Source organism: Oryza glaberrima, chromosome 1, assembly GCF_000147395.1.
Source record: "Oryza glaberrima chromosome 1, OglaRS2, whole genome shotgun sequence".
In the NCBI taxonomy this organism is placed as follows: domain Eukaryota; kingdom Viridiplantae; phylum Streptophyta; class Magnoliopsida; order Poales; family Poaceae; genus Oryza; species Oryza glaberrima.
Genome location: NC_068326.1, coordinates 39,490,550 through 39,506,208, shown reverse-complemented (window position 1 = coordinate 39,506,208; position 15,659 = coordinate 39,490,550). Strand labels below are relative to the sequence as shown.

Genomic DNA, 15,659 nt, shown 5'->3' with positions numbered 1-15,659 from the left:
CAAATTCCATGGATGAGCTCTCACAACCACAACACGAGCCTCCATTTCATTATTATAGCCAGACGGTCAGATAGATTATTGAATCCAGAGAGAGCATGCAGCCACGTCACGGTCGGCGCCTCAGAAGCGACCCTGGCCAACCGTTTGTACACGTGGCGCGTCCCTACTGGCCAGGAGGCCCGGCCTATCAGCAAGGACAACGGCTGGGCGGCACACATCGCCTTCTTCCTTTGTTTCTACTCCCTCCCCTCCTCTCACTCATCGTTTTCTATAATGGACGATTCCTTTCTAAAAGAAAAAAAAATACTTCAGTTATTATTTATTTTACAGGTTGGTACTCTCCTATATTAGTCCAAACAATTTCTCTAGCTCCGTATGAATGCATTTCTTTTCTAAAATTTCTGAGCATCTTTTGCTTAGTACAGTATATTATAAGGGAGTGGTTATACATTATTTGATATATTTTACAGAAAAATTTTATATGTAAATATAGTAAAAATAAATATATTGCAATTACAACATATAGGGCAATTTATATGTAGTTCGTATGTTATTGAATTAACTCGAGTGTGGCCTGGTGGCTAAGAGCGAATGCATCCGCTCACGACGATGAGGGTTTAAATCCTAGCTTCAGGTACCTGCTTGTTTTTCATAGTCAAGTTTCCCTTCCCTTTCATAAGGAAAATTGCTTTTGAGATCTTTTATTTTCAGACGATGTATCATGGATTTACTTCCTGTGAACTCTGTCTTTAATCTATAATATTATATTGAGTTTTCAAAAAAAAGAGGTACCTGCTTAGTGGTTTTTTTTTCTCACATGGCACAAAACTCAAGACGACCCAACGGATGAGAAAAAAAAATGCAATGTTATATATAACGATACTCTCAGCCAGGTTCTGGAAGAAGTTTTGTTTGGACGTTTTTTTATTCCTTCTGGATAGGCATCTAGTCTCAGAAAATCTCTGAAATACAAATAAAAAAAAAATCATAGAACACGTCCTTATCCATGGAACCGTCTGCAACTTTTGTTGTTGATGACAAAAATAGGCGCGCAAAGGGCGGTGAAGAAACTAATTAATAAAATGAAATATGGATGCCTTATGCATGGCTTTGGCTTGGTTTGGTTTGGTTTGAAGAGGTCATATATGAATCACTCACTCTCCCTCCTTCCCTATATATAGTAGTACAAAGATGGGAGAGAGTGTGGAGGGGAGCAATATAATAGCCGCGCTTAGCGTAACTAGACGAACGTACTAGCAGAAGAAGAAGAAGAAGAAGAAGAAGAAGAAGAAGAAGAAGAAGAAGAAGAAAATGCCGGTGAGCCGGATCGCGGTGGGCGCCCCCGGCGAGCTGTCCCACCCGGACACGGCCAAGGCCGCCGTCGCCGAGTTCATCTCTATGCTCATCTTCGTCTTCGCCGGATCGGGATCCGGCATGGCCTTCAGTAAGCAAGCATTGAATCCAAGTAATTCATCCGTTTAATTATGAGTAATTAATATGATGATGGATCGATAATGGTACGTAGGCAAGCTGACGGACGGCGGCGGCACGACGCCGTCGGGGCTGATCGCCGCCTCCCTGGCGCACGCGCTGGCCCTGTTCGTGGCGGTGGCGGTGGGAGCCAACATCTCCGGTGGGCACGTGAACCCGGCGGTGACATTCGGCGCGTTCGTGGGGGGGAACATCAGCCTGGTGAAGGCGGTGGTGTACTGGGTGGCGCAGCTGCTGGGGTCGGTGGTGGCGTGCCTGCTGCTCAAGATCGCGACGGGCGGCGCCGCCGTGGGTGCCTTCTCGCTGTCGGCGGGCGTGGGCGCCTGGAACGCGGTGGTGTTCGAGATCGTCATGACCTTCGGCCTCGTCTACACCGTGTACGCCACCGCGGTGGATCCCAAGAAGGGCGACCTCGGTGTCATCGCCCCCATCGCCATCGGCTTCATCGTCGGCGCCAACATCCTCGCCGGCGGCGCCTTCGACGGCGCCTCCATGAACCCCGCCGTCTCCTTCGGCCCCGCCGTCGTCACCGGAGTCTGGGACAACCACTGGGTCTACTGGCTCGGCCCCTTCGTCGGCGCCGCCATCGCCGCGCTCATCTACGACATCATCTTCATCGGCCAGCGCCCGCACGACCAGCTGCCCACCGCCGACTACTGATCATATCATATCATATCGTCTGCCCCCAGTCTCAATAATCGAATTCGTCCCCCGTCTCGATCCATATATAGCTAGAATATTAATTACTCCATGCAGCTGCTACCTGTGTCGTCTTCCACCCCCAATCAATTACTACTCTCTTCTTCTGTACAAACAAATTACGTAAATCTCCTTTAATTCCAAAATCTGTGCTGTGCTGTCAACCAAGCCAACCATGCATTGCAGCTGTAACGTCGTCCATCCATCGGTTGTCTCATCTGCAATATAATGTCAACACATCCCATGCATCCTAATCCAAAGCTCTCTTCACTGTCGTTCTTCACGTCCTTGTTTGAGTTGGTGGAAAGATATATACATACATGCTGCGTTTGCACCATCACTTCATGATTGAAACGAGTTTATGCGCTCCGATCCATTTGCTTCCTCCAAATGAGGACCTAAATAAATCCCATCTATCTATTATTTATATATTATTAAGGGATGTACGTAGAAAACGAACCATCATGTTCTCAATAATGGTTGTAACTTATTTGAAGCAAAGGTCGAAATGAATTCAATTATCTAAAAATCACTAGTTCTGCCATCTGGGTTGCCAACTACGGATAATTATTGGGTTAACTTGATTCGTGGGTGGAGATAGAGGCAAGCTGATTTGAATCATCTGTCTTTAACATCTCCACTTGAAAGAGTAGAGATCAGAAAGAAGCCTTTCACTTCTAGAAAGAGGGTGCTAGGATGCAAAATCAACCGAACACATGCATGTGGATAATAGAGGCAAAGATATTGGGAGTTATCTCTAACTCTCTCTTCGGCCCTGTTTCCGAGGGAATTGCCTCCTTATTTGGTATAGACGAGCTAACGATACCTAGTTATTTGCTAGTTACGTAGAGTTATGTTAAAGTTATATAGAGAAGCTGCTACGTTAATTGGTGGATCCCACTTTTCTTAGTTATGCACTGGTTTGAAATCGAACAAAAAAAAAGATCATAACAGGGATTACTTCTTGACCCTAGTCATGCACTGGTAGGATATATTTGTGGTAGCAAAGATCAAATTTCTATCATGTATTGACAATCTTGTTTCAGCATGACACCATACGTATTGCAAATCACTTCATTGCTAATCCAGAGCGTGTGGCCTTCTACATAGAGATATGCATCAATAATCGTTATAGAGGTCCATTAGAAATGTTGGACAAGGGGCTAACACACAACCGGCACCAGAGGCGGATCTATCTATTAGTTAGGGTGGGCCGATGGACCCAGCTACGACCCGTGTCACCCTAGACACCCCACCCCCCCCCCCCCCCAGAAAAAAAAACCCTCCTACTCTCTTATCGTACCATCAAAATTAGGTATAATAAGGTGCGAACGTCCAACAGATTAGTCCATCTCTTCACAACACACGCACGCTGCAAACAATGATCGAGACAGTTATGCGATTGAACTATAAATATGATATATGTTGTGTTCGACTACTCTTATCGAGTGAACATTTCCGTTCTCTGCCCCATCTATATTTTAAAGCTGCGTCCTCCTGGCACACATCATCATGCATGCATAACGAGGAGGGTAGCAGTGTATTTAGTTAGGATTAGCTAGAGACATGGCAATGGGAAGAAAGGCCTCATCCTCTTGAACCCTGGCACAATGGGAGCACGGAGATAGGAGAGGTAGCACACAGATGGAAGACATAATTTGATAAGAGATTAGGGGAACGTTTGGATGCTAGGCTAGCTACTTCCACTCCTTGCCATGCTAGGCTGTGCATTTGGGTAACTGCTTAGAAACCTTGCTTTGCTTGGGAAACTAGCACGCCCGGCCTAGTTGAAAATCCTTGCCCCTCTCCTTTGTCGACAAGCTATCGAACTAGCAACTTTGCTTTGGTGGGCTATGGCTTGGTGAGCTAACCTAGCTGAGCAAGGGCTATAGAGATGAGTGGATTCTAAACTCTCGAGGGGATGTCCCCTCATTATTTGCATGTCATCCAAATAGTTATAAAAAAATTGAAAAAAATTAACAAGATAGGTTAGTATATGATAAATCATTCGACAAACATGCAAGTTGTTCCAAACGTATCCTAGATGTCGGGCTCTAGCTAATTTACTTTGCCATTTTAGATTAATAGCTTCCTTTTCTAGCTAGCTAGAAACAGTCTTGCCATATATAGAAATAGCGCGTAGGGTATAAAAAGGACTCTAATTTTATTTTTCGTAATGTTCGTTCTAGTTTCGTGAAACAACTTTCTATTTCACGAAGAGAAAAACGAGAAGAAACCATCGGAGACCTAGTGGTAAGGCCATGATCCGCAGGGGGATCACTCATTCTTCTACTAGGGATAGGTGCACGAACGACAACTCACAAGCGTCATACATTTATTCCACCGCCTATATATACCTACGTACTTTTAGGTTTTTTCTTGCTGGTACAAACATATATACGTGGGCTAGCAGGGCGTATATCCAGAGTCACGCAGAGAGAAAAATATATTAACAAGAATAAGAACAAGAACAAGAACAATAACAATAACAACAACAACAAGAAGACATGTATCATGTAGCTAATGCATATATTTTTAGTAATAAAAAGGGTGATATTACATCCGCGTGGCTGCAGCTAATACATTGGAGGTGAACTACTAATCTGTCATTTGCAGTGGCGCATATAAGTTTGCGCGTGCTTGCTAAGGACGATACATACTGCAGCAGAAGACATAATAACATGCAGGGATACAAATCTCCAATCTCCATGGAATCGAATGAATGTGTGATGGAAACAAAAAAAGCTAGCTAGCGATCGATCGACCGGGATACAACGATGAGGCCGGGTATGATATGCATGCATGCAGCAACTAATTAATAATAGATGAGATGAAATGATCAAAGAAGAAGAGGAGGCTAGCTCTAGCAGATTATATTGCGGAGATGGATGAATGGAGATAGATAGATAGATATTATTCAGATCAGTAGTGTGGCATGTGGAAGAAGCCGAAGCCGGCGGTGGTGGTGGTGGGCGGCCTGCGGCCAATGAGGAGCGCGTCGCGCAGCATCTGGTCGGCGCGCGCGGAGACGGCAGCCTGCACAGCCATGAGGCCCGTCCCGAAAGCCATGAGCTCCTCCGGCGACATGCGGCGCACATCGGCGTCCATGGGCAGCCACCTCCCCGCCGCGCGCTCCATCTCTATCTTCTCGTCCGCCCTCTCCCGCCGCGCCTTGTGCGCCTCCACCATCGCGCGCAGCTCGCCGTACTGCCTGTTGAGCTCCCCGACCATCCCACCACCACCATTATTATTCGCTCCTCGCCGCACCCGCGCCGCCGCTCCCGACGACGAGTCCGGCAGGAATCGCTCCAGGAGGCACTCCACGGAGGGGTGGCCGAAGGAGTAGGCCTTGCCGGCGGGGGAGAAGACGACGGCGGCCACGTCGGCGCTGCACAGAATGGACAGCTCGCTGGCCTTCTTGAAGAAGCCGGCACGGCGCTTGGAGAAGCACACCTGACGTGCCTCCTCGCTCTCGATGCGCCGGATCTCGATCTTCTGCCGCCCCAAGCTCGGCCTCCTCCGCGACGGCGCCGCCACCTGCATCGCCATATCTATCTAATCACACAACCAACTTCGATCTTCACAACTACGACTAGCTATAGCGCAGGTGTCCTCTCCATCGATCTGTGGTTCATATGTCTATATATACAGCTCCAGCCTCCAGGCTCCATCATATCGATCGCGTGAGTTGTCACTAGCTTTAATTTGGGTGTGGAGGAGGGATATGATATGATGCATATCTCTAAAATTATTACAGAATTAACTCGCTACTAGTGTTTGCAAGCTTGCTAATATGGGGTGTGGGTTAATTAACCTGCCAATACAATAATGTCTGTCATGCTGGTAAATAATGCACGCTATATATGTATGAGCATGCATCCTGGGAAGGGTTTTACGACTAGCTAGCTATTTACTCTCATGCTAGCTAGTCGCGCATCAATATATTCATCATCTTCCAATTTTGTACGTTTATGTACACACACATATATATTGTTTTGCAGCTAGCTACCTAGCTATGTCCATTCTTTTCTGCTGACTGCGCATATATATATTGAGTAAGTATTTTTATATATTAGGATCTTGTATACAAATATTATTGCTAGACGTCTGCTCTAAGGTCGATCGATCGTATACATTTCTCGGTACATGCATGCTGTATACTTTAGTTATCACTCAGCACTTCGCGAGGTGTTCGTTGCTGTGCACATATATACACATCCAGATTGACGTGCATTACCGGTTATTTTTATTTATATCTAATTTATCTAGTACCTATGTATCGCCAGCGATCGTACACTACACAGATATATAACAGGTTTAATTAATTAAGGGCCAGTGGAGCGCTGTTAATTGCTTGAACACACACATATTTCTCTACCTAGCTAGCTAGCTCGAGGGCCAGCCATTCCTCCTCGTGTCAAAATTAATCATGCAAATTAAACTGGCCAAGCTGTATAAAAGTTGAATATCAGAGTGCACATTTAATTTGACAGCATTTAGAAATTAATACAATTAATAAAACAACGTGCTGTCCCGGCCCGTAGAAGTGCTAGCTAGCTAAAGATAAGTTGCTGATGTGGAGGAGAGAGAAAAGTACGTATCATCTCTTCGATCATCAAGGAAAATTTTTGATGAAACTCAACAACCAGCTCAATGACCAAAATTTTTGGGCACAAGCTAGGGGAAAACTGACCGTACTAGTCACGTCTATGACCTATCGGTGGTCAAGCTAGCTAGGACGATAGATTTAGTGGGGCTGAGATATGATCGATCGATCAGGTGCTGTAGAAGAGAGGTTGAGATGAGGAGAGGTGCATCTATTGATCAGTTAAAGTAGAGCAACGTACTACGTATTCTATGTACACACGACACGACTTCATGAAGCCCTCCGATCAATCCTACGGTTAATAAATCTCCAAGCCTGCATTTTCCAAACAACCGCCCACCTTCAATAGTACTTGACTTCTGCAAAACAGCCGCCCTCTTCTAGTCTTCCTCGACCGATCCATCTCGCCAATAAACGAAACACAAAGCCGTGGAGGTAGAATCTCGTGCCACGGCTTCAAAATTCCTGAATGAAATTTCGATTCTATCGGATTCCCCCCTCCCCCCGATATGATAATATTTCGGCCAAAATTTTGAAATTTTTTCATTATTTTATGAATTTGACAATATTTTGTTTAAAGTTGATCAAATTTTGTTCGAAAATTCAAATAATTTCAGACCGAAATTTTGGTATATCGCACCCCGATACAAATGCCGAAAATGAAATATTAAACCCTAGTGACAGCTAGCTGTAGCGGCGACAACACATCAGCGGAGACAGCGATCTGGGCCGATAGCAAGCTTATGGAGGCGGTGATTTGGAGCAATGGCTCGTTTTTAAAGTCTGCCGTTGATCTCGTTACTTAAGTTTTTTCGAGGCTCACTACAAGAAACCAGAATTTTCTTGGTAGCCAAAAAGGGTCAAAGATAGCATCAAAACCATCAAGACAATATATTTTGTTGGCCAACCGCTAAGTACATAATAACCACCAAATCTAGAGAGCAAGGATGGATTTTCTTGACTGCTAACCATGAGGCTAGTATTCAGAGGCAACGGCGAGAACTCATTGGCGGAGATGGTGATATAGAGATAGGAGTGACACTGTGCCTACGAAGGCTTCCACACTACTCTTGTCTACTGTGCCAGTGCTTACAGGAACACTATCATATATATGAAGAAGATGAGGATGATTTAACGGAAAGAGTAAAAGGGATGCATGAATCGGTTATATAGGTTAACTACTCACTAGCTGTTTTTGCTTTCGATAATTTTGGGCTCTCTAAACAGGACATAGGACGTAAGCAGAATCTTGAGTCACTGACATGTAGGTCCCACTTAGCCCATATGTCATTAACTCAGATCATCGGAAAAGCTAATTAATGCGTGAACGTTCGCGGGTAGCGAGATCAGTGAACGAATCCGGATTTCCATTTCTAGGGTCACGCATGATTTTCCTTTTCTGTTCACCCCACTTCCTGCCTGCTCTCACGTGGAAAACGAAAACGCTGGTACACGTGAAATCGTGAACACAAGCACATCTGATGGGCATATGGGCCTTAATGATCTTAATATAAGGTTTTTGCAAATTGTTTTTTAATTCGTTTGAAATTTATATGTGCAAAGTTTATAGGTACAAAATTTATATGCAGAAATTTTCTATGCATAAAGTTTATATCTATAAAATATCTATGTATAAAGTTTCTATGTATAGATTTTTTTTTCGCGTATAAATATTCTTTTAGAAAGGGATTACACACTGTTGCATTGTTTAAATTTGTATGTACAAAATTTACATGAACAAAATTTACATGTACAAACTTTCTTTGTATATAGTTTACATATGTGAAGTATATATGTATACAGTCAGGTATAAATATGTTAGAAAAAGTACACCCAAGGTCCCTCAATTTGTCATCGAGTTACACAATCGTCCCTCAACCACAAAACCAGATATATTACATACCTCAACTTACAAAACCGTTCACTTTAGGTCCTTGAGTGGTTTTGAACCCGGTTTTATCCGACGTGGCGGCTGACTCAGCGTGGGACCCATATGTTAGGATGCCACGTCATCAACCCTGTCTCTCTCCCTTTCTCGCTTTTCTCCTTTGGGCAAGCCGGCCGACGGGTGGGGTGGGGAGGAGGTCGCCCGGGACGAGGCGGGAGAGGAGGAGAACCGGCGGCGGCAGCTTTGACGGGAGGAGGCCACCACGCCTGGGTCAGGCAGCAAAAGGGCAGAGGAGGGGCGCCTCCTCTCCGCCGGATGTGGCTTGTGGGCGACCTCGACGGCGGCGGGACGTGGACCCGGCTCCAGCGGCAGCGACGCCAGCGGCGTGTAGCGGCTTCACACGGGTGAGGCGACGGCGGGAGCAGAGCAGGAGGCGGCCGGCGGAGAGAAGCAGGACGTCGGGGGAGGGCGTCAGTTAGAGCAGACATGGCTGCTCCAAAACCTCGGCCACCAAGTAAAACAGTATCAGGTTCCTGCCCAGAAGCAGCACCTCGCTCCCACGAAGATGTATGTCGTAAATCGCAATTTATCAAGGGCAGCAGCAATTCGATCTTTGCATGTGTCGATCTGCTCGTAAATTTATCTTGTCATTATTACATGTTCAAATTGACTAAACAAACTGTAACACTTCTTACATAGAGGGGCCAAAAAAGAAATTAGAGGCATGGCATCTCCAAGGGCAGCAGGCAGCCCATCTTCTCCTGTGTCTGGAGGGATAAAAACATTTTTTACAACTGGAATTGGACCTTGTACATCATACTGTCTAAACAGGGAGCCTGGAATCGGAGCTGTTGCACAGAGAAAAAGACAACTGATGAGCAACATAAATTATACTCGCTCACAATTCGCAATTCAAGCAACCAATAATTCAGTAAGTTTCAAGCGTTCAAAACAGTAACCTTCTAGTGCTGCCAGAAGCGCACTCTTAATAAGCTCCAGAACTCTTCAGAACCTGAATACATTCAAACACTACAATATCATTTCTGTAAATAAATCATATAAGCACGAACTGAGGGGACTGTTTGAAGATGCAATGCAACTAAAATTTAATCATCGAATGCTCATCAGCTTCGAGACTCATACCTGCAGATACTATCAAATAACAGCATACAAATTCGAGCTACACGATTTCATTTTCTCTCTCCTTTCTCTAACAGCATACAAGCTCGACAACAACCTCCTCCCTCGCCTAGCCGCGCCCCCAAGTCCCAACCATGATGCCGCCCGCGGGCTGCTCACCCTAAGCCGCCTCGTCGCTAGAAGACCCTAGCCCCGCCACATAGAGGCAGAGCTCGCTCCGTCCTTACTCGCCACCAAATCACATCGGAGCGCAACCGCCTCCATTGGTCTCAATCAGAGCGGCAGTCACGCCGGGCCAACCTGGGAATGCCCGAGCATCGTCGCCCCTATCGCAAGTGGCCACTCGTCACAGGACTCGCATTGTTGAGCTTCGCTCCGACCGTCCTCCTCCATCTTCTGTCGCCCCTGCGCCAACCGCCGCCACGGCGCCCGCCTCCGCGCCTACCGCCGCGGCGCCTGCTTGCTCCCGGCTTGCCGGCGCCGCGTCACTCCTTCTCCCGCATCGCCGGCCGGCCATCGGACCTCCTCCCCACCACCGGACGGCCTGCCCAGAGAGAAGAGTGAGATAGAGATTAGAGAGAGGAGGAAGGGAGAGGGAAGACAGACCTTGCTGACGTGGCAGGGGAGAGAGACCTTGCTGATGTGGCATTCTGACATCTGGGGCCCACGTGGGTCCCACGCTGACTCAGCCTCCACGTCATAAAAAACGGGGTCAAAACCACCGAGGGACCTAGTTTGTAGTGGTTTTGTAAGTTGGAGGATGTGTTGTATCCGGTTTTGTAGTTAGGGGACGATTTTGTAACTCGATGACAAGTTGAGGGACCTTCGGTGTACTTTTTTCTAAATATGTTTTGGGTTGATCAAGACATTCTTGGGCTAAGGCATGGTACAAAGAGAAAAGGCAGGTTAAAGCCCATGGGCTGGCTTGGCTAGCTTGCAGTGTTGCACGCGCGTCAGAAACCAGGTGCGGATGTTGGAACGAGAGGCTGTTGGAACGTTCGCTGACCGCGAATATCCGCATACTAGACGCCCCCTCAGATGATCCCTTTCATGTAAAACATACTCACGAATAGACGGTGTTAAATGTGAATTAGTGCATAGGGAGGACCCACGCATGTCATGCTAGCACTTTCCGTGGCCTAAATATTTCAGGCCTTCAACGTACGGGAGGCCCAATTAACTGGTCACCCATCTATCTCATTGGACGGGTGGGCCAGAACTTCGGCGGCCCATAGGCCCATATTCCTTTGTCCACTTACTGGAAATTTGGAGCTGATGAGTAAAACTCAATTTGTCGCTGAGTTCGAAATTCGTCCCTTGAGTGCAAAACGGATACAACACATCCTTCAACTTACAAAACCGTGTAAACAAGGTTCCTCGGTAGTATTAGAGCAGGTACAATAGCGGGCAATAAGCCAGCTATAAACATATTTTAAAGAGATAAATAAAGAGAGAGAAGAGCAATGGGCTACAGATCTGTAGCCAGCTGCAGCACGGACTCCAAGACATAATGTGTGTATGACAGGTGGGACCAGGTATTATAGTATAGTAAGCAACTATTGTATAAATTGGCTATTATATTGGCTATAGATAATTTGGAGCTAGTAGTTGGCTATACTATTGAACTTGCTCTTATGCCCGGTTTTAGCTGACGTGGCGCCTATGTGGCTCCATTAATTAGGTATTCATCTTACGTGGCATTGACGTGGCGCTTACGTGGCAATTCAATCTTAAAAAATAAAAATCATGGGACCCACGTATCAGCTACACACATGTCAGCGGTGGCTGGAGCAGGCCAGTGGAGCTAAGCGGCGGCGGCTGGAGCAAGTCGGGACAGGCGAGGGGCAAGGGGCGACGGCACCGCGGTGCCGAGGGGTGACGGGCGGAGAGAGGGGCGGCGGGCGGAGCAGTGGAGAGTGGAGGCGAGCTCCTGGGAGATGGCGACGGGATGAAGCCGAGAGGACGCCAACGGCGAGGTGGAGCACGTATCTCAAGAAGCGGGTGTTGCCGGAGCAGAAGAAGGGTGGGGGCAAGAGCAAGAAGAAGACGACCTGGACCGACGTGCTCGTCCCGTCCCCCTCGCCGTTGTCCTCCACCGCGTGACGGCCAACTGCTCCAGCGGCGACTCAGCCGGGGCGCAGAGCAACACAAGCAAGGAGGAGGAGGCGGACAAGATCGAGATCCCTATGCTCGACCCCTGCAGCTTCTCATCACCGACGCAACCACTGCTGCCGTTACGGCCATGGCGCCGCCTATCAGCACCAGAACTTGGTATTTCCCTGAAGAATCTCGCATAATGTTTGTTGCTGCTGCTACCAGGGCAGCGACGAGCGGTGCCAAGCAAGACGGCAGCGACCGAGTAACCAGTACAGTATCAAGCTCTACTGCTTGCTCAAGCTAAAATCATCACATCCAGAAAGAATCAAGAATTAATTGGCCAGAATCAAGAATAATGACGCGGGCTGTCGTCCTCATGAGCGGCCTCATCTCCGTCATCTTTAGCGCCCAGCGCCGCCCCGCCAGCCCCTGGGCAGCCCACCGCCGCTTGTGGTTCCGGTTGCGCTCCACCTCCCGAAGCGCTTCCCCGTCCTGTTCGCAATCCAAGACCACGAAGGTGCCTGACGGTGACGACGTGTCGCCTGTGCGTGACATTGCTGGTCGCCGACAGGTACACGCCGCTGTTCGCCGACGTGCTGTGGTGGGAGGCGTTCTCGGTGGCGGTGGCGGTCGCCGACGTGCCCAGACTGAGGGAGTCGTCGGCGCCGGAGGTGGAGCGCCTCTGCGGCGGCGTGCGGCTGGTGAAGAGAGGGGGAGAGGAAAGAAGGGAGGCGAGGTTGACAGGTGGGGCCCACGTGGGCCCCACCATTTTTATATTTTTGTGTAGCTGACATGTGGGGCCACTATTTATATTATTTTTCCGGAATCGAATTGCCACGTAAGTGCCACGTCAAATGCCACGTGGGACAAAGACCAAGTCAAAGCGGCCACGTTGACGCCATGTCAGCCAAAACCGCATTTCAAACCACCGAGGGACCTCGTTTGCACCGATTTTGATAGTGCAGGGACCGGTTGTATCTGGTTTTTGAGTTGAAGGACGAAAATTGGATTCGGTGTAAAGTTAAGGGACCTCGTATGAACTTATTCCGTAAAACTTTGGTGGGATAATGTTGGTTTACTCTCAACCTGTGTTAGGAGGCCTGTTCACCTTGTTACTTCTCCTTTTAAGGGGGAAAAAAGAACTACAGGCTACACTACTAGTACTACCGCAAACTCAATTCATCCATTATGGGATATCCCCTTATTTTTACAGGTCACTTAAAAAGTTATCAATTTTTTTTTAAAATAATAATAGGATAGATCAATATGTGATATGTCACTTCACAAACATGCACATTAAAATTCAACTTATACAAGTAGAAATAAAAATAACGAATTTGACTATTAATAGAACGCGTAATTCACGGTCAAATTTGTTATTTTTGTTTCGAATTGTATAAGTCGAATTTTAATTCGCAAGTTTGCGAAAAGATATATCATATATTGATCTATCTTAATATTTTTTTTCTAAATTTTTTGATAACTTTTTAAACACCATGCATAAAACGAGGGAATGTCCCCTCGAGAGATAAAAATCCACTCCCCTACTACTAGAGATAAAAATCCACTCCCCTACTACTACTCTACTAGTGCAAGTACTAAATATGCCTTGGTGCTCCCTAGTTAGTTGCTACTCTTTTCTGGAGTATCTAACGATTTTTTTTATTATATGACGCACCCACACACACATCACTACTCACTCCGCCCTAAAAAAAAGCTAACCTAGTAGAAAATGTGACCTCTTCTGATACAACTAATGTGGATAGCCCTTTGTTCAGATTCGTTGTACTAGGAGAGGTCACATCTCCTCTTAGTTTGACTTTTTTTTTTAAACGGAGGGAGTACACACTACCGCACCTACACATTGTTAAATGTATCCCGTAATGTACGTTTAAATAGATGGAAACCAGTGGTATTTCTCCGATCTTCGAGCATATTAAAGAATGAATAATTCATGTATTAATTTTGAATTATCTACTTCAGGTCCCGTTCTTTTCTCCAACAAGAGTTGGATAAAGATTAAGATTTTCGTGGCATGCTTTTCAAACTGCTAAACAATGTGTTTTGTGCGAAAACTTTCTATATGAAAGTTGCTCTAAAATATCATATTAATTAATCTTTTTTCTAGTTTGTAATAATTAAAATCCAATCAATCATACGTTAATACCACCTCGTTTTGTGAAAAAAATTTAATCTTTATCTTCAGAAGAAAAGAAAGCAGTATTGCAATAGGATAATTAACTAGGCATCGATCACTGATCATTTTCAGATGGGTCTATGTGGGAATCCCCCCCCCCCCCCCCCCCCAATCGAAACGAAACGGCAGAGAGTTATATATGGACTAGAAGGAAATAAAATATGCAGTGTAAATCATTATATATATATATTCTTGTTATCAAGAGTAAAATTTTACCCTTAAATTTAATCATGCCTAAAAAAATTGAGAGTAAAAGTTTTCTCTAGCTAGATGACATGGATATAGTTTCCAGATTTTTAGATTATATATATATGAGTTTTGCTACATTTTTTTCAAGAAGAATCGCAAGCGGATCAACACTAGTATGACAAGGAAAGCTTTGTTAGTGCATTGCATGTGTGCACTAACATTTCGAACTATAGTAAAGGATAAATATCACTTGGAGATTGCAACCGCGTGAAATTTTTTTCTATGTCGTCCACTAGTATATAGCTAACCGCATGCTCTTTAATTCAGCATAGTGCATTTTTGCCCCTCCCAAACAAGAAAATTAGTTTTGGGTCCCCTGGCCCCTGCAATGAAGTAGTAACAACCTCCATCTTAAAAATCGTAAGCAGTGGCAAGCACTATTAAAAAGGATTTTCATGCGTAGGTCCCTTTTACTTTTACTAAGGAGGAAAAAAAATACCCGCTTATAAAAATGTGCGAGAGGTGTTTGATCAAGGCCCACATTTTAAATTTTCACAAGTAGGTCTCTTAACAGATCCACCTGCAATAATAAATTATTTTCCCAGACGAGCATGTTAAGAGGTCTGTATGTGAAAATTGAGGCACGACTGGCCGGCTCCATTCCCCATTATTTATTTTCTTTCTTTTCTCCCTATCAATCCATTTCACTTCTTCTCTCTCCCCCTTCACTTCTCCTTCTCTTGTCCTCTCTTCCCCATCAAGCAATGACAGGAGCATTGGTGCCAGGAGCGGCTAACGATGGGAGCGATGGCTATAGAGGTTGGCGGCGACTGTCGAGGTCGACAACGGTGACGACGACAACAGAGATAGGTGGTGGCACATCTCCCTCTTCGATGACGGGAGGGGAAGAACCATCGAGGAGGGCCCTAGCCGTGGTGGATCCGTCTCCTGCTAGCCCGAAGGCGGCAAACCCACGATGGCATTTCGTGGATCTGGTAGCCATGGCGGATCCGTCTCCTGGTGGCCGGAGGCGGCAGATCCACGGCACCATCGGGCACAAGGGCAGTGTCGATGAGCGCGCGATGAAGACCTCAACCTCGACAGCATGACGAGGACCTCAACCACGCAACAACAACATCGACATTGGACCACGCGATGGCAGCAGGCTGTTGTGGCGGTGCTCGATGATGGCGGTAGCCTTACGGGGACCTTGGCTAGGGTTTTGGATTTGATTTTTTATTTTTATTTTTTGAAAAAATTGCAATCCGGTGTTCTTGCTTGGTCGGTTGTAAAAATCGGTTTTTCCAAGCAGCTTCCTTAGGATGTTCATATGTGAAAATCATGTTTGCGTG

At 46.2% G+C, this 15,659-nt stretch overlaps 2 protein-coding genes across 2 annotated transcripts; one reads left to right on the top strand and one right to left on the bottom strand.

Moving 5' to 3' along the window:
• Window positions 1–1,180: 1,180 nt before the first annotated feature.
• Window positions 1,181–2,535, top strand: LOC127760725 (probable aquaporin TIP1-2). Its single transcript, XM_052285022.1, has 2 exons — window positions 1,181–1,444; window positions 1,526–2,535. Exons 1-2 carry the CDS (start codon window positions 1,312–1,314, stop codon window positions 2,149–2,151), a joined length of 759 nt encoding a protein of 252 aa, XP_052140982.1. The 5' UTR covers window positions 1,181–1,311; the 3' UTR covers window positions 2,152–2,535.
• Window positions 2,536–5,112: 2,577 nt separating this feature from the next.
• Window positions 5,113–5,739, bottom strand: LOC127760779 (agamous-like MADS-box protein AGL29). Its single transcript, XM_052285076.1, has one exon. It carries the CDS (start codon window positions 5,737–5,739, stop codon window positions 5,113–5,115), a length of 627 nt encoding a protein of 208 aa, XP_052141036.1.
• Window positions 5,740–15,659: the final 9,920 nt, after the last annotated feature.